The 19,865-nt window shown below is 41.7% G+C and overlaps 1 protein-coding gene across 2 annotated transcripts in view; it reads left to right on the top strand.

The window, feature by feature from the left end:
• The window catches only part of aars1 (alanyl-tRNA synthetase 1), a 67,208-nt gene that overhangs the window by 34,613 nt on the left and 12,730 nt on the right, over positions 1-19,865 (top strand). For both annotated transcript variants that reach the window (XM_073069652.1, XM_073069653.1), the window contains exons 9-15: positions 6,220-6,370; positions 8,245-8,369; positions 13,403-13,547; positions 13,955-14,133; positions 15,289-15,402; positions 17,214-17,420; positions 18,844-19,028. In XM_073069652.1, coding sequence (XP_072925753.1) covers positions 6,220-6,370; positions 8,245-8,369; positions 13,403-13,547; positions 13,955-14,133; positions 15,289-15,402; positions 17,214-17,420; positions 18,844-19,028 — 1,106 coding nt within the window. The remainder of the gene's footprint in view (positions 1-6,219; positions 6,371-8,244; positions 8,370-13,402; positions 13,548-13,954; positions 14,134-15,288; positions 15,403-17,213; positions 17,421-18,843; positions 19,029-19,865) is intronic.

Here is a 19,865-nt window from a genome sequence, read left to right as displayed (position 1 = left end):
CTTGCCTGTAGGTAAGTGATCAAACCTGCATACAATACTCCAAAGGCAACACGAGTGAATCTGCAGATGCTGGAAATAAATAAAAACACAAAATGCTGGCAGAACTCAGTAGGCCTGATGAAGGGTTTCGGCCCAAAACGTCGTCACTACCTCCTCCCATAGATGCTGTCTGGCCTGCTGAGTTCTGACAGCATTTTGTGTTTTTACAATACTCCAAATTAGGCTTCACCAACATCTTGTACAATTTCAGCACAACGTTCCAACACTTGTACTCAGTACTCAATGATTTATGTAGGCCAACATGCCAAAAGCTTTCTTTACAACCCTAGCAACCTGTGTCGCCACTTTCAAAGTGTCTGTATTCCCAGATCCCTCTGTTCTATCACACACCTCAGTACCCTACCCTGGTGAGTCGTCCCAAAGTGCAACATCTCACACTTGTCTGCATTAAATCCCATTAGCCATTTCTCAGTCCATTTTTCCAGCTGATCCAGATCCTCCTGATAGCTTTGATATCTTCCTCACTGTCCTCTACACTCCCTCCCCCGCCCCCAGATTTGCTAATTCAGTTTACCACATTATCATCCAATTCGCTGATATAGATGACAAACATAAAAAGACCCAGCACCAATCCCTGCAGCACACTAATCACATGACTCCAGTCAGAAAGACAACCATCTACTACCATTCTGGCATATCTAATCTATTTTACTACCTCATCATGAATGCCAAGCAACTGAACCTCCTATGTGGAACCTTGTCAAAGGCTTTGCTAAAGTCTATGTTGACAGCATCCACTACCTTGCCTTCATCAACTTTCCTGGTAACTTCTTCGAAAAACTCTATAAGATAGAAAAAGTATCTAGTGCTTTCCTACCCTATATAACATTGTCTATAAGGATAGACAAAAATTACCAAGGTGACTATCCCTTATCAGTCCATGTCTATCCAAATACTCATACGGTCCCTTAGAATACCTTCCAATAACTTTCCCACCACTGATGCCAAGCTCACCTGTCTGTAGTTCCCTGGTTAATTCTTAGAGCCCTTCTTAAACAACGTAACAATACAAGCTATCCTTCAATCCTCTGTCATCTTATCCATGGCTAAAGATGTTTTAAATATCTCTGCAATTTCTGCATTAGCCTGACACAGGGTCCAAGAGAACACCTTGTCAGGTCCCGGGAATTTATCCACCCTAATATGCCTCAAGGCAGCAAACACCACCTCCAGTGTAATCTATATAGGGTCGCTGCTGTTTTGCCTCACTTTCATAGACTCTTTGTCAGTTTCCTGAGTAAATACAGATGCAAAAAATCCATTTAAGATCTCCCCTGTCTCTTTTGGCTCCTTGCCTAGATAACTGCTCTGATCTTTCAGAGGACCAATTTTATCCCTTGCTATTCTTTTGCTCTTAATATATCTGTAGAAAGCCCAAGGATTCCCCTTCACCTTGTGTGCTGGAGCAACCTCAGACCTTCTCTTAATCCTTTGAATTTCCTTCTTTAAGTGTTCTCTTGCATTCCTCAAATACCTCATTTGAAACTGAAGCGGGAGGTCACGGTGTCAAAAGTGGTGTCGTGTTGGAGAGAGGAAACGGATAAGGTCCTCCGTGACTGCTTTGAATCGGTGGACTGGTTAGTATTCAAGGACTTGGCAGCTAACTTCGATGAGTATGCCTCAGCTGTCATGGACTTTATCTGGAAGTGCACAGAGGACTGTGTGTCTCGCAAGACGATCCGGGTATTCCCTAACCGGAAACCTTGGATGAATTATGAGGTCCAGTCCCTTTTGAAGGCTAGAGCTGCGGCTTTTAGGTCCGGAGATACCAGTCACTACATGGAATCCAGGTGTAAACTCCGGAAAGCCATTAAGGGTGCCAAGAGACAATATCGAGCCAAGTTGGAAGCCCAGGCTAACCAGAGGGATGCCAGTAGACTATGGCAGGGTCTAAATGAGATCACTGGGCACAAAGAAAAGGCTGGGAATATCAATAACTGTAGCGCTTCTCTTCCTGATGAACTTAACGTATTCTACGCAAGATTCGAACAGAAGAGGAGCGTCCCACCCCCTCTGGATGAACCGGACCCGGTGGCATCAAGATTCATCGTTACCAAGGAAGACGTTAGAAGAGCCTTCCTAAAGATTAATCCAAGGAAGGCGATGGGCCCAGATGGCGACCCGGGACGGGTTCTCCGGGCCTGTGCAAGCAACATCTGTTTGCTGACATCTTCAACTGCTCCCTGCTTCAGTCTAAGATCCCCTTGTGTTTTAAGAAGGCAACGATAATCCCGGTGCCGAAGAAAAGAAAGGTGGCATGCCTGAATGACTATCGACCTGTGGCTCTAACATCAATTGCTATGAAGTGCTTCGAGCGATTGGTTATGGCACACAACAACCATAACCTACCAGTTAACCTCGACGCTTTGCAATTCGCCTACCGGAGCAACAGGTCAACGGCAGATGCCATCTCTCTAGCACTACATTCCTCCTTAGAACACCTGGAGAATAAAAACACATATAAAGGCTCCTTTTCATCGACTACAGCTCTGCCTTTAATACCATCATTCCAAATAAACTGATTCCTAAGCTCCGGAACCTGGGTCTTAGCACTCAGATCTGCAGCTGGATCTTCAACTTCCTCACAGACAGGACCCAGGCTGTAAAAATAGGGAACAAGCTCTCCTCTACAATCACTGAGCACTGGTGCCCCACAAGGCTGTGTACTCAGCCCCTGCCGTACTCACTGTACACCCATGATTGTGTAGCCAAGTTTTCATCGAACTCAATATATAAGTTTGCTGATGACGCCACAATTGTAGGCCGTATCTTGGGTAATGATGAGTCTGAGTACAGAGAGGAAATTAAGAACCTGGTGGCATGGTGCGAAGACAATAACCTATCCCTCAACATCAGCAAGACGAAGGAATTGGTTGTTGACTTCAGAAGGAGTAGCGGACCACACAACCCCATCTACATCGGTAGTGCGCAGGTGGAACAGGTCAAAAGCTTTAAGTTCCTCAGGGTGAATATCACAAATGACCTGACTTGGTCTAACCAAGCAGAGTCCACTGCCAAGAAGGCTCACCAGCGCCTTTACTTCCTGACAAAGCTGAAGAAATTTGGCCTGTCCCCTAAAACCCTCACTAATTTTTATAGGTGCACCGTAGAAAGCATTCTTCTAGGGTGCATCACAACCTGGTATGGAAGTTGTCCTGTCCAAGACCGGAAGAAGCTGCAGAAGATCGTGAACATAGCCCAGCACATCACACAAACCAATCTTCCATCCTTGGACTCACTTTACACTGCACGCTGTCGGAGCAGTGCTGCCAGGATAATCAAGGACATGACCCATCCAGCCAACACACTTTTTGTCCCTCTTTCCTCTGGGAGAAGGTTCAGGAGCTTGAAGATTCGTACGGCCAGATTTGGAAACAGCTTCTTTCCAACTGTGATAAGACTGCTGAACGGATCCTGACCCGGATCTGGGTCATACCTTCCAAATATCCGGACCTGACTTGCACTACCTTACTTTGCCTTTTCTATTTTCTAATTATGATTTATAATTTAAATTTTTATTATATTTACTTTGATTTGTACTTCAGGGAGCGCGAAGCACAGAATCAAATATCACTGTGATGATTGTAGGCTCTAGTATCAATTGTTTGGTGACAATAAAGTAAAGTATTAAAGTATTAGTGTTCTTACCTGCTAAAAACCTGCTATTCACCTCCTTTTTCTTAACCAGGGCCTCAATATCGCTCTTAAGTCAAGGTTCCCTAAGTTGTTATCCTGTACGCTCAAAGTTACACTTTTGGAAGTCTTCCATTTGCCCAATACACCTTTGCCAGAAAACAACCTGTCCCAATCCAAACTTGCCAGATCCTTTCTGGAGACATCAAAATTAGCCTTTCTCCAATTTAGAATTTAAATCTGAGGACCAGTATTATCCTTTTCCATGATGACTTTAAAACTAATGGTATTGTGATTACTGGATGCAAAGTGTTCCCCTACACAGACTTCTGTCACCTGCCGTCTTATTCCCTAATACAAGATCTAGTGTCACTTTCTCTCTAACTGGGACTTGTATGTACTGATTAAGGAACCTTTCCTGAATACATTTGACAAATTTCCCCATTTTTCCTTTTTACAGTATGAGTCCGAGACAATATGTGTTAAGTTAAAATCACCTGTTACCCTAACCTTGTGTTTTTGGCAATAGTCTGTAATTCCTCTACAAATTTGTTCCTCTAAATCCCACGGACTGTTGGGTGGTCTATAATGTAATCCCGTTGTTCTTCAGTTCTACCCATAAAGCACCACTAGACAAGTTCTCCAGTCTGACTGGACTGAGCACTGCCCTGGCAGTTTTCCTGACTCATAATGCCACCTTTCCCCCTTTAATCCCTCCTGCTCTGTCACGTCTAAAACAATGGACCCTGGGCACTGAGCTGCCAGTCCTTCCCTTCCAGCAACTAAGTCTTGCTAATGGCTGCAATGTCATAGTTCCATGTGAGACTACCTCGTTATTTGCACTGTTTTTGTATGTCATAGTAATTTTTAAGTCTTTGCACCAACATTCCCTCTTAATTAAGTGCTACAGTTGTGTAGACTACCCATTGCTCTGAGCATGAAATTTTTACATGGCCTGAAAACTGCGTGGCATTTTCAATGTTTCTTTTGTAATTGGCATACTGTAAATATTTAGAATGAAATTGAAAAATCACTTTTGATTTTGTTTGTTAATTGAATGAAATACAATGCAAAAAGAAAATCTTTCACATTACATAAACTTTCTCTTGCCATGTGTGTGGTAACAGAGTGTGCGCGGGAACATTCCGAGTTACTGCGTGGCTGCACACTCGTGCAGCTTCAGGTACTTTGCTCTGCATTGCTTCTGCGGAATAACAAAGTTCATGTCACATAAGTCAGTGATAATCAACTTGATTTTAAAAATTAAATGTGGCTGATCATGTACCATTTTCTTCTCCCTAAGCAACCTATTTACCATAGCATAAGAGATTCACTTCTAAATCTAAAGATATGTGTAAAGAATTTCAGTAAGTTTCCATAGGTACATTTAATGTCAGAGAAATGTACACAATATACATCCTGAAATTCTTTTTCTTCGCAAACATCCACGAAAACAGAGTAGTGCCCCAAAGAATGAATGACAGTTAAATACTTGAACCCCAGACCCTGCCCAACTCTCCCCTCCCGCATATAAGCAGCAGCAAAGCAATGATTCCCCCCCTCCCCCAGCAGCAAAAGAGCATCAGCACCCCCCACCAAGCACTCGTGCAGCAAAGCATTAATAAAGACACAGACTTGCAGTACCCCAGAGTCTCTTTCTCTCCCTAATAAGGGAAAAAGAGGTGTCCCCATTTTACAGCATGAGGGGAGACATAACAAAGCAACTCGCTGATTTATGGTGTTAAAAGTCTGTTGTGTCACTTTTTCAGAGCTCGGGTCTCTGGGCACACAGCCAGCAGCCAGCTCGCTGCTTATACCATCTTCCATGTATTCCCATGTCTGCCCGCCTCCAGAGCCATGAAAAACTGGCACCCTGAAGGTGCACTAGTCTTCCAGGCCACATCCTTGGCATACTGAAACGTGGCCTGCCATGAGGCCCCGAAAGCGGGTCCCATTTCCACAAAGAACCAAAGTCAGTGTGTAACTCCAGCTCATGGTCTTCAAAAGAACCCTGAAAAGGAAAAAAGGAGATAGCACAGATAGAAATAGAGCTGTTTCTGAAGATGCAAGCAAAGGAGTTGCCGTTAGGCACCATCATCCTCCTCTGCTCTGCCCATTAATAGCATAACAAATGTTTAAAATGACAGGCATGAAGTTTATCCACCAGTGACTAGATATTAAATAACTGGATACAACCTGTTCACTCCTTTCTACCCAACACACCCCTCAAACATATACATGGCCTTAAATTTTCTAAATGCACAGTTATTAAATGTATTAACAGATTTTGATACTGAACTGGAAATGATGCTTTTGATGCTTGTATTCCATGCATTCAGTGATTTTAAAATCACAAGATGCAGCTATGCAAACGAAGACTGCTGTCTGTTAGATCACACAGCAAAGAGCCATGGCACTTTGGTGTATTATTTAAGATGGATGGTTCTGATCTGTAAGAGCGTGGAACCACAGGCAGAAAGTTAGCAAATTATGCGGACTGAGTATAGTTTATTATTTTATGTTTAGGGAGATGCATTCCCAGAGCTAAAAAAAGATCCAGATACGTTGAAGGATATTATTAATGAAGAGGAGGAGCAGTTCTTGAAAACACTAAACAGGGGGAGACGGATCCTTGAGCGGAAGATCCAGAGCTTGACTGACAATAAAATCATACCAGGTTAGTAAAGAAACATTTATTGAACAACAGATTTAAAGCTTGTTCCTGAATTGTGAGTACTTCGGCTTTTCTCTTACTATGAAGCACATTGATGAAGGTAAAGCAATGGATGTGGTGTATATGGAATTTAGTAAGACAGTTGATAAGATTCCCATGGCAGGCTTATTCAGGAAGTCAGGACATGGAATTCAAGGAAGCTTGACTGTGTGGATAGAGAATTGGCTTACTCATGGAAGGCAGCGGGTGCTTGTAAATGGAGCATATTCTTGCCTGAAGGTCAGTAACCAGTGGTATTCCACAGGGATCTGATCTGGGAAGCCAGTTCTTTGTGATGTCTATAGATCCCTGAAAGTTGCTGTGCAATTTGACAGGATTGCTAAGAAGACATATGGTGTGTTGCCTTTGTTAGTCATGAAATTGAGTTCAAGAGCCAGGAGGTAATGATGCAGCTCTCTAAAATCCTGGTTGGGCCGTGCTTGGAATATTGTATTCAGTTCTGGTCGCCTCAGTATAGGAAGGATGTGAAAGCTTTCGAGAGGGTGCAGAGTAGATTTAGTATGATGCTGCCTAGATTAGAGCACATTTCTTATAAGGATAGGTTGCGTGAGCTAGGGCTTTTCTCTTTGGAGTGAAGGAGGATGGGAGGTGACTTGATAGAGGTGTGCAAGGTGATGAGAGGCGTAAATCAAGTGAACAGCCAGAGACTTTTTCCCTGTGCAGCAATCGCTAGTACAAGGGAACATGATTTTAAGGTGATTAGAGGGAAGTATGGGGAGGGGGTTATCAGAGGTAAATTTTTTTTAAACGTGTGGAATGCGCTGCCAGGGGTAGCGGTAGAGGCAGGTACATTAGGGACATTTAAGAAACTCAGATAGGCACATGGTAGAAAAATAGAGGACTATGTAGGAGGGAAGAGTTAAATGATCTTAGAGTAGGTTAAAAGATTGGCACATCATGAGCTGAATGGCCTGTACTATGTTGTAGTATTCCATGTTTTATGAAGGTGCAATTCCATTACTTCTGAAGGCTCTGTCCAAGGCTCGAGCATTGAAATCCCCTATTGTTAACCCATCTTCCTGCATTTAAGTAAAACTACTTATAAGTCAAGTTGATAGAATTAATATGATAAGAGTAATTCAAAAGGGTCAGTAACCAGACACCATTAATTTAAGGTATTGGCAGAAGTACGAGTGAAGAGATGAGAATTTTAGTTGGTGTAGAATGTGCTAGTTAAAATGGTAGAGGATGGGAATTCACCAATTTTGATTGCTTTACTATGCTTACAGTTGCACAAGCCCCAACCTCTGGAATTACCTTCTTGCTCTTCTAGTTCTTACAGCAAAGATGCTCCTTTGAATCCCACTTGGAGCATTTGGTCACCTCTGCTGTTTTCTGGAGCAGCCCATTTTAAATTTTGTCTGACAAAGGTTCTGGGTGCATCATGCCACTTTAAAAAGCAGAATGAGGCCAAGTTATTTTTGCGGGCCAGCTGCTAATACTTGTAGAGCTACAGTAAGCTTAAGCATATCTTTCAGGTGGACAAATTACTGGGGACACTAAATCCAGTCATAGTATGAGAACATAATTAAGTTGAATTATAAATTGTTGCATCTGATTTTTTTTTGTTTAAAGGATTATCTCATACATAAAGACACAAGCAACCCCATTTCTTTATTTCTGTCTCTGAGTATGAAATCATTAATTTTCAGATGCTGTCTCCTGATCTTTTCAGTAATCTTTGTTGGCTGAAGGGATATTTCAGACATTTTTAATCATTTTATAAGGCAAAGGCAAAAGAATCAATGCCCAATGTATTTTGCATTTGATTTCTTTGCATGTGATGATGTAGCATGTGATTATATTTTTGTCCCCAGGTGATACAGCTTGGTTGCTTTATGACACCTATGGATTTCCTGTGGATTTGACGGGACTGATCGCTGAAGAGAAGGGACTCCGTGTAGACCTAGAGGGCTTTGAGGAAGAGAAAAAAGCTGCTCAAGTATGTTTGTGGGTGCACTTGTGATGTTGCAATGCAGATATTGGTTGATTAGCAGCTCTTCATTGCTGTGATTTGTTTATATGAGCTGTGCTAGAAAGCTTCTGAACTGTTTTACCTTGAGCTTGTTTTGCAGAAGGAAAGATGCAAATTGACATTATCTGATGGAGTTGGGTTTCTGAAATATTCCAAATGTGTAACCTTTCCACACTGCATCATTTATTTGTAAACACAAAGTACACTGCAGATGCTGTGGTCAAAGCAACACGTACAACAAGCTGGAGGAACTCAGCAGGTCGGGCAGCATCCGTGGAAACAAACAGTCACTGTTCGTTTCCACGGATGCTGCCCGACCTGCTGAGTTCCTCCAGCTTGTTGTACGTGTATCATTTATTTGTGCTGTTCGTATTATTAATTATACTTGCTAAAAAAAAACTAGAATTCTTCAGGTGAAGTTAATTCTGGCCAAGATTTATCCTCCAATCATCACTGCTATAAAAGATGATCTGGTTGCTAATCTGCACTTCAACGCTTGCCATATGCTATAAAGCACTGGAATGTCCTGAGGTCAAAATATAATCAAACAAAATATTTTGTATAAATTATTTACCATTCTTGTCTTGTCCATACTGCACCAAACATCGCCACTGGGCTATAAACGTGCAGGCGCAGTGTGTGGTTAAGTGCCTTGCTCAAGGACACACGCTGCCTCGGCTGAGGCTCGAACTAACGACCTTCAGATCGCCAGCCCAGAGCCTTAACCACTTGGCAACACGCCAACACATTGATAAAGGTGCTTTAGTAATTTTGTGAAGGTTATTTCTTGACAATGGCAGATATTTATTAACTTTTGAAGTTAAGGTGTTTGGAAGGCTTTGGTCCAGATGTAGGTTGATGGAACTAGGCAGAATGATAGTTTGGCAAAGAGTAGATGGGCTGTAGGGCCTGTTTCTGTGCCTCCTGACTCTATGGTTCTAAAGGATTCGCCAGGGGTTGCTCAGAAGAAAATAAAGTTGTTGTGTAGTGTGAAGAAAGGTGTGAATTTTTTCTAGAAAACATCTATATTTATAAATAAGCCCCTGCAAATTGCTGTATATGTAACGGAATGATTTGTGGACTACTTGAATACAAAACTACAAACAGCACATTGTGGAGCAACGTTGAGCATTTTAAAATAGGTAATTGTACTGTGGACCTAGTTGGAAGGAAGCAGCACTTGTCCTGATTTGACTGTATTGAAGTGCATGTAGTTTTTGGGGAAATGTTTGCTGCCCCTTTAAAGAAAGGGCCTGAGATTGAAGCTGTACTTGGTAACAAATGATCAAGTTTACCATGAACTGAGTTTCAGAAATAGCCATGATTAGGTTAATTTTAAGGTCAAATTATACCGGGTGAGCTAATATTTAAAACACCCTCATTATACCAGTGTTTCGCCAGCAGAGGGTAATCTCTGCAGTCAGCAAGCTGAATCTAAGCAACACACACAAAATGCTGGTGGAACGCAGCAGGCCAGGCAGCATCTATAGGAAGAAGCACAGTCAATGTTTCGGACGAAGGGTCTCAGCCCGAAACGTCGACCGTGCTTCTTCCTATTGATGCTGCCTGGCCTGTTGCGTTCCACCAGCATTTTGTGTGTGTTGCTTGAATTTCCAGCATCTGCAGATTTCCTCTTGTTTACGTGAAGCTGAATCTAAGATACTTCCCTGACTCTAACTTCATCTTTGCTCATTTACAGAACACTTCATCCATGTTTCTTCCGGATTTAGCTATTCCAGCACTGCCTTGGACAGCATATCATTTTGCTTTAAGAAATAGCTCATTCAAAGCTGGTACTCTTACCCGAACTTAGCACGTGCTTTTCACTGAGAAGCCTCTTAACCTATGTTGATAATAGCTCGTTTTAAAAATTTCCATCTGTTTTTAAATCCTATTTGCTTCAAAAAGGCAACAACTATACCAGTGCCTAAGAAGAATAATGTGAGCTGCCTTAATGGCTATCACCCGGTAGCACGCACATCGACAGTGATGAAATGTTTTGAGAGGCTGGTCATGACTAGACTGAACTCCTGCCACAGCAAGGACCTGGACCCATTGCAATTTGCCTATCACCACAATAGGTCAACAACAGACACAATCTCATTGGCTCTTCACGCGGCATTAGCCCACCTGGACAACACAAACACCTATTGTCAGGATGCTATTCATCGACTATAACTCAGTATTTAATACCATCATTCCCACACTCCTGATTGAGAAGTTGCAGAATCTGGGTCTCTGTACCTCCTTCTGCAATTGAATCCTCGACTTCCTAACTGGAAGACCGCAGTCTTTGCAAATTGGTGATAACATCTCCTCCTTGCTGACGGTCAACACTGGCACACCCCAAGGGTGTATGCTTAGCCCACTGCTCTACTCTCTGTATACACATGACTTTGTGGCTAGGTATAGCTCAAATACCATCTACAAATTTGCTGACGATACAGCCATTGTTGGCAGAATCTCAGGTGGTGACGAGAGGGCGTACAGGAGTGAGATATGCCAACTAGTGGAATAGTGCCACAGCAACAACCTGGCACTCAATGTCAGTAAGACAAAAGAACTGATTGTGGACTTCAGAAAGGGTAAGACGAAGAAACACATGCCAATCCTCATAGAGGGATCAGAAGTGGAGAGAGTGAGCAGCTTCAAGTTCCTGGGTGTCAAGATCGCTGACAATCTAACCTGGTCCCAACATATCAATGTAGTTATAAAGAAGGCAAGACAGCGGCTATACTTTATTAGGTGTTTGAAGAGATTTGGCATGTCAACAAATACACTCAAAAATGTTGAGAGCATTCTGACAGGCTGCATCACTGTCTGGTATGGAGGGGCTACTGCACAGGACCAAAATTAGCTGCAGAGGGTCGTAAATCTAGTCGGCTCCATCTTGGGTACAAGCCTACAAAGTACCCAGTACATCTTCAAGAAAAGCAGTGTCTATTATTAAGGACCTCCAGCACCCAGGGCATGTCCTTTTCTCACTGTTACCATCAGGTAGGAGGTACAGAAGCCTGAAGGCACACACTCAGCGATTCAGGAACAGCTTCTTCCCCTCTGCCATCCAATTCCTAAATGAACATTGAACCCTTGGACACTATCTCACTTTTTTAAATATTCTGTATTTTGCATGTTTTTAATCTATTCAGTAAATATATACTGTAATTGATTTAGGTATTTGTCTATTATTATTATTTTTATTTTTTTCTCTCTTCTGTATTATGTATTGCATTGAACTGCTGCTGTTAAGTCACATCATGTGCTGGTGATAATAAACCTGATTCTGATTCTGATGTGGTCTTCCCTCTCCCTATCCATGTAATTTCTTTTAGTGCAACACACTGCACACTTCTACCGCATTACCTATCCCTAATTTTCATTTCTCCGCAGTTATCAATCGGGCATTAGCTCTAGAATTGTACTCCTGAGTTCTCGCTGTCTGTACGATTGATCCTTTCTTCAGTGTCTTCTATAAAATGTACATCTACTGGTTACCTTTCTTGTCACACCTCTTTGTGATTTGCTGTCAAATTTAATTTTATGTAAATGTATTAATAGCCTTTAGATATTTTCTAATAATGCAAATTAATGTTATTGAAAGCATCTGACTCAATAGATTAAACAAAATTAGAACTGATAGAAGTAAATTGCAGAGATGCTGCAGGATGAAAATGAAGGTATTAACCATATGGATAGAGGAAGAATTGTGGATCAGAATATGCTCAGGAAAAACATTGTATGCAGAACATACTCGTAACATAGCAAGAACTTTCACAGTAGTAGTGTTCTGTTAGAAACTGTTGGGAAAGAGGTGAAAACTACAAGTTGCTAGACTGAGTATAAACAGAAACAAAAAAGCTCAAGATGCTGAATCTCTGAGATAAAAGCAGGAAATGCTGAAGATACTTTAGAAAGAGTTGACATGTGAGGAGCACTAGATGACTGGGCCTGTATTCATTGGAGCTCGGTCTAATGAAGGGAACCTCTTTCAAACCTATTGAATATTGAAAGGCCTGCATAGAGTGGATGTGGAGAGGATGTTTCTTAGAGTGGGGCATCTAGGATCAGAATAGAAGGATATCTTTTTAGAACAAAGATTAGGAGAAATGTCTTTAGCCAGATAGCTGTTGAGGTTGAGTCACTGAGTATATTTAAAGTGGAGGTTGATTGGCTCTTGACTTGTAACGGTGTCTAAAGGTTATGGGGAGAAGGCAGGGAATTGAGGTAGTGAGAGAGAAATCAGCCATGATGAAATGGCAGAGCAGACTCAATGGGCCAAATGGCCTATTTCTGCTCCTCTGTCTTACTGTCAGTCAGCATTTGTGGGACAAAAATCTCTTCCACAATGGTGTCTCACTTGTTAAGTACCTGCAACATTTTGTGTTTTTATTTGAACATTAATTCGACTCTGATTCCTTTGAGCTTCTGCAAAGTTATAAATGAGCCGTGTGCTTTCTAAATGTAGCTACACTAAGGCCAACCCAAGTTCACATGAGGTGATCGAAAGCTAAATAAAAGATATATTACACTAATCCCAATAGGTAAAGAGGGTTTCAAAAGGTTTATAAGGCTCTGATGATAATGGTATTATTAGATATTCAGGGAAGGTAAACAAATTGAGAAGAGGATAACCTGATACCACCTAAATGTTGGTGGGAACATAAACTGAGAAGCATAGATCTGTTAATCTTCTATTCGGTATGTTTAAAAATATATATTAAGTCTATGAGAAGGAAACTTAAAAACTTTATTTTCCAGCAATAATCAAGTCCAAGGAGAGGAAGATTCTGTCTATTCAATCTTCTTAATGCATTCAAGGAAGTAATTTCTAATATTGCATCTTGTTTGTTCAATATCTTGCATATTTCTTGCTGTTTATCTAGCATAGCGGTGATGTTAACCTATTGATATCCTCTGTTTAATGTACTTCTTTAAAATTAAAAAATCATACCTGTGCTTTGTACTTTTGCAAAATTGACATTGATGTTTTAAATCTGCAGCTGAAATCTCAAGGGAAGGGTACAGGTGATGATGATCACATCATGCTAGACATCTATGCAATTGATGACTTGCGTGCTAAAGGGTTTGAAGTCACTGATGATTCATCGAAGTACAACTACAAGTCAGATGACAGTGGAAACTATGGTAACTTATGCTTTATTGCTTTAAATTGGTTTCCTCCAACATTTCAAAGTTATATGGTTAGGGTTAATGAGTTAAGGACCAGTTATGTAGATGCCAGAAGCATAGTGACACTTGCAGGCTGCCCAACACAATCCTCACTGATTTGATTTGGCTCAAACAACCCATTTCACCATATGTCTCGATGTACATGTGACAAATAATGCTAATCTTTTTAGGAGTTTACTTTCAACTATCTGGTTCAGAATACTTCGGAAAGTGAATTGGAAAGATAATGTGCCCACTGTGATGATGTGTTCCAAACTTTTCAGTAGAAAAGCTGCTTTTAATGGGGTTCGATAGTTTGCTTGTATTTCACTGACGTTTGTTGTTCCCTATTGAATCTTGCTGTCAATGACCTTTCTCTACAGCTTTTGAGTCGATAGAGGCCACAGTGAAAGCAATCCGTAGGGAGAAAATGTTCGTGGAGGAGGTGAAAACGGGTCAGGATTGTGGCGTGTTGCTTGATGCTACCTGCTTCTATGCTGAACAAGGTGGACAGATTTATGATGAGGGCTACTTGATAAAAGAAGATGACAGCAGTGAAGATGTAAGGAACTTTTACTTGCTATTTCCACTTTTAGCAAGAGTTCTCCTTGGTAGTTAAAGCATCTTTGCCTCACCCCAAATGGAACAGGACTATTTCCCATGCTCTTCTGTACATTGTTGGCCCTCAATTTAGCCTCAAAATTCATGTGGACCCACTGCCATAAGTATCCTCTAGTTTACCAAATGACCAGGAGCTGACCTGTTGTCATTGGTGTTGTGGTTAGTGTGACGCTTCTGTAACCCCGGCGTTCTGGAGTTCAGAGTTCAATTCGAGTGCTGTTCTGTAAGAACTCTCTGTACCTCCTCCCCTGGAAGGCGTGTGTTTTCTCCTGGCCCTCTGGCTTCCTCCCACAGTCCAAAGACATACCAGTCATTGTAAATTGTCCTGTCATTAGGTAAGTGTTTGTCAAGGCCTACTCTGCATCGTATTGCTAAATAAATAAAAGCCAGGAGTGTCTGAGCAGTTCTGGGGGCTTCGTTTGACTGTTGTAATCAGCCATAGCTAGATAGTGATATGGATACTGATGGAGAATTGAATGTAGAATTTTGTATTTGAACTTCCCTCCTCATGTTTACCTTGAGGGATGAATTATTGGTTTGGTCCCACGTGGCTGCCATCATTGGGGGGCATGTTTGAAACATGCAGAATTGTAGTAGACTGTAACATTGAAGCAGGTTCACGGGTTTGGCAAGTGAGAAAACACTGACTGTGAATCATTTATTTACAAGCAGTTAAAAAAATTCCCCCAAGTTACACAAATTACCCAACTAAATATTCAACAGATACATAAGTGAAAAGCAAGAAGCATACCTTCCCAGTGGTTCTGAGGACAAAGGGAAAAGGAGAGTGAACCTTTTGCATATGTTACTCTTTATACCCCCAGGGTATTTGAAACTGGACACCAGACATCAAGCCAAGCAATGGGAAGAGCAGCTGCCATTTTGACCAATCACAATCAACATGACGGAAGCAGCTTTCAACGGCAAATAAGCCACAGCCCCACACAACAGACTTCTGTTTCATAACATCCTTACCAAAGTGCACAAACAAACAATGCAATTAACCTATGTGTCCAAGTTTTTACTTTACATTCATGGATGTGAGAGCAGTCCGTCGAACTTGTACCATTAAATTCATTTCTTTGTACTTCCACAGAAAACTGAGTTCACAGTGAAAAATGTACAGGTACGAGGCGGTTATATCCTACACATCGGAACAGTCTATGGACATCTCAAAGTAGGAGATAAAGTTCGTCTGTACATAGATGAGGTAATACCTTTTTAACGTTTAAAATTTCATTATTATTCCCCAACTTGTAGCCCCTTCCCTTGCAATTACTGGGACTTAATATCTGACCTTTTGCCACCATGCTATTTGTCCTTTGGGGACCCCAAACCCTCCCAGGTAAATCCAACCTTCCTACTTCCAGTTTACTATACTGCCTACTCATGATGTGGTCTCTTCTAGTTTGAGAAATCCAGATGTAAATTGAGTATTCACCTTGACAGATTCTTCGATTCACTGTCACTGTTCTGTCCTTGCCTATTTGTCTGTAGCAGGTGTATCTACCCGTGATCTCATTGGTGGAAATAGCCACTGGACAGTGCTTATAGAGGCAAAGTCTTGTCATCGTACTGAGGGACTGTTTGTGGCAGTGAGATTGTACTAAGTGGGATATACAAGGATACATCTGGCAGTTCAAAATTGGCCACGCATGAGGTATTGTGGGCAATTGCCGCAACAGAAATGTACACCACTATAATCCATTACATTGTGGCCCTGCAGATCTGTCACTGCCATTATTGTCAAACTAAGGCATGAAGTTGCATCGTGTGCTAAAGAAACATACAACAGACAGGCTAGTTAAGACATATGACACAGACATAACAACAGAATTGGGCCATTTGGCCCATCGTCTGCTCCTCAACACCATTCTCCAGCCTTCTCCCTGTAACCTTTACGCCCTGACTAATCAAACACTTATTAACCTCCACTTCAAATATACCCAGTGACTGCCTCCACAGCTATTTGTGGCAGTGAATTCCACAGATTCACCAACCTCTGGCTAAAGAAATTCCTCCTCATCTGTTCTAAGTAAACATCCCTCTATTCTGAGGCTTTGGCCTCTGGTCCTAAAATTCACCCATTATGGAAACATCCTCTCCACATCGACTCTATCAGGTATTTTAATATTCAATAAGTTTCATGAGATCTCTCGCCCACCCCCCCCATTCTTCTAAACTCAAGCAAGTATAGCCCCAAACGCTCCTGAAATGTTAACTCTTCATTGTCATGAACCTCCTTTGGTCCCTCTCAAATGCCAGCACATCTTTAGATAAGGGGCTTACAATACTCCCAAGTGTGCTGTAGCCAACGCCTGATAAAGCTTTAGCATCACTACTTGCTTTTGTTCTCTAGTTCTCTCAAAATGAATGCTAATGTTGTATTCACCTTCCTTACCACCAACTCAGCCTGCAAGTTAACCATTAGTTGTTCTGACAATCAGCCAGTTGGAACAAAGCTCTGCGCGCTAGGCTCATTGGTGTTGGACTGATTGATTGGTCAGTTGTATTGCGATTCTTGATTAGTCAGGACATTAAAGGCTGCAGGGAGAAGGCAGGAGAATGGGGTTGAGAGAGATAATAAATCAGCCAGGATGGAATGGCTGAGCAGACTTGATGGGCCAAATGGCCTAGTTCTACTCCAATATTTTATGGTCTAATTTCCCAAGGTACCTACTTGATTTGAATGTTACACAGTTTTCCAGTGCACTGGGTGATTCTAAGAACATGAGAACGGGTGGGTTTAAAGGGAGCATGGGAGATGTCATCTGGTGATTTAGAGACTTCAAACATTACCAACTTTTCTCTCTCTTCCCAAAACCTGCCTGGCTTGTTGAGTATTTCCAGTATTGTTCTTTTCTGATTTCTGATTTTGGATTTAAAATGTCATAATTTAATGTGTGCCTAGAGTACTGTGGCAGATTTTTATTGTAATTAGGGCTTTGAGTTGTGGCATGAACTTGTTTTTGTGATTGCTGTCGTTAAACTCTTTTGTATTTATAATTTATTTTGCATCAGACCAGGAGACGAACTGTCATGAGTAACCACACCAGCACCCACATGCTGAACTTTGCCCTGCGGTCTGTGCTGGGTGAGGCTGACCAACGAGGTTCTCTGGTGGCACCAGACAGGCTCCGCTTTGACTTCACAGCCAAAGGAGCTATGAGCACGCAGGAGATAAAAAGATGTGAAGAGATAACAAACAAAATGATTCAAGATGCCAAGGTAAGGCAAACCAATTTTATTTTAACTGTATTTTCCAGTTAACTCTTTAAATTTAAAGCAATGGTCCACTCCACTTAAAACTCAGGTCCATAGAGATGTACAAGATGACAAGAGGTATAAAGCAAGTTCACAGCCAGGAGCTTTTTCCAGTGCAGAAATGACTTATATGAGGGGGCATAAGTTTAAGGTGATTGGAGCCAAGTATAGGGGGTTGTCAGAGCTAAAATTTTTACACAATGAATGGGCAGTGCATGGATCTCCCTGCCAGGGGTGGTAGTAGAGGCAGATACAAGAGGGACATTTAAGAAACTCTTGGATAAGCACATGGATGATAGAAAAATGAAGGGTTATGTAGGAGGGAAGGGTTAAATTGATCCTGAAGTAGTTTAAAAGGTTGCCACTGCTGTAATATTCTGTGTTCATGAAGGGGCTCTGTCCAAACCATTGACTGTTTATTCACCTCCATCGACACTGCCTGGCCTGCTGAGTTCCTCCAGCATTGTACATGTTGCTCAAGATTTCCAGCATCTATAGTCCATGGGAATTGCTTTTTCAGCATGTGGTGAATCTCTAGAATTTTCTATTCCAGAGAGTTATGGAGGCTAGACCATTACAAATATTTAAAGTGAATGTAAATCTCCAGAAGATTGGAGAATGAAGGGTGATGGAGAACAGCTGAGGCCAGCATGGATCAGCCATGGTTTGATTGAATGGTGGAGCAGACTGTAGGGGTCTGGTGACCTACTTATAGTCCTGAGCCTTGTGTTCAGGTAAATGCATGGGTATGGTGGTGGGCGAACGGGTAATCTTCTGGTCTCAGTGGAGATTCATTCTGAGTTGCCTAGTTCTGTTTTAGGTTTGACTCTGAACCAGATACTGTCACGTAAGCAGTTGTGACGTGGACCACCTGAGTGAAAGCATGTTGGCTTCAATACGTCTCCCCCATCATGCTACTTTCTGGGGGAGGTGAGGTATTGCCGACTTCAAATGCAGGCATATGGGTTGAAAGGCTTTGCTGTCTTGAGTGTGAAGGCCCCATATCATGATAGGTGCCATTTATCTCAGTTGCACAATATGCAGTTACCTACCATTAACAGTTATCCTTGTTGGTAATTAATGTGAGAAATATTACAACAGTGGGAGTAGGTATACTAAAGTTGGAAGCAGTAGAGTTAGCTTGAAACAATATCCATCTTCTCCAAAGCCCAAAGAGCTAATTCTAACTGCTATAAGGGAACCTAGAGATCTCCTAAACAATACCTGATCCACAGGACCCATTTCCTCAAGTGGTAAAGGTTCACCAAAACACTTACTCTAAGTTGCAATGTTGCTTATCTTCATTCTGAAACTACACAAGAAAGGAAATGGAAGTTTATTTCATTTGTAGGCGGGATGTATAACAACTTTATGTATTTCCGTACAGCCAGTTTATGCCATGAATGCTCCCCTTGTTGCTGCCAAAGCTATTCAGGGACTTCGTGCTGTATTTGATGAGACGTATCCTGACCCAGTACGAGTGGTGTCTGTGGGAATTCCAGTGGAAGACTTGGTAGCTGACCCATCGGGACCAGCAGGCTCTGTCACTTCAGTGGAATTTTGTGGTGGAACGTGAGTGCCTTGTTAGAATTTTAAAACCAGGACATTACATATAGCTCAGAAAATAAGGAAGCACTATTAAATATTTTTAATAAAATTGTACCCCATTGATATAATATTGGGAGCATTGTCCAAGGAACAGGGATCAATGAAAATCCACTGGAAGGATCATAGGAACAGGAATAAGTCTTTCAACCCTTTGAAATTAGTCTCTCATTGAGTTCTAACTGATCATTGAGCTAACATTTTAATGGGAAGCTTCCAACCTGATGGCACGAACATTGATTTCTCTAACTTCTGGTAATTTCTTCTCCCCCCCCCCCACCTTTCTCTTTTCCATTCCCCATTCTGGCCTCCTTCTAACCCCTTCTCCTCACCTCCCTCTGGGGCCCCTCCTTCTTCCCTTTATTGAATTTTACATGCCAAGAGTTTCCCAGCTTTTTCTCCTTGATCGTAATAAGATTGCGTTAGCCACATTAAACTTTTTGCAGCTTTATCAGCAGATAATTTATTATATTTGGCTCTCAAAAGTAGCAGATCTCTTTGTTTTGTTGGATCATCCCTTTCATTTAGTTCTATCTCTAAAGATTTAATTTGTTTTTCCAAAGTTGTTCACAGTTCTCTCTTTATCAGATTCCTGCTCCTTCATACCATTCCCTCTTCTACCTATCACCTCCCAGCTTCTTGCATCATTCCCCATCCCCCACCCACCACTGTTCCCTTTAATTTGTAATGACCAGAGTGCACAAAAAACTTGTGCCATGCAATTTTTTGCCCAGTGATTCAGTGTCCACTGAATAATATCGTAAATAAAAACCGTTTAATAAGCCAGTTCTAAAATCTGCAGAC

The sequence above is a fragment of the Hemitrygon akajei genome, chromosome 17, assembly GCF_048418815.1.
Source record: "Hemitrygon akajei chromosome 17, sHemAka1.3, whole genome shotgun sequence".
NCBI lineage: Eukaryota > Metazoa > Chordata > Chondrichthyes > Myliobatiformes > Dasyatidae > Hemitrygon > Hemitrygon akajei.
Note: the sequence above shows the minus strand (reverse complement) of the source record. Positions and strands in the feature narration are given on the sequence as shown.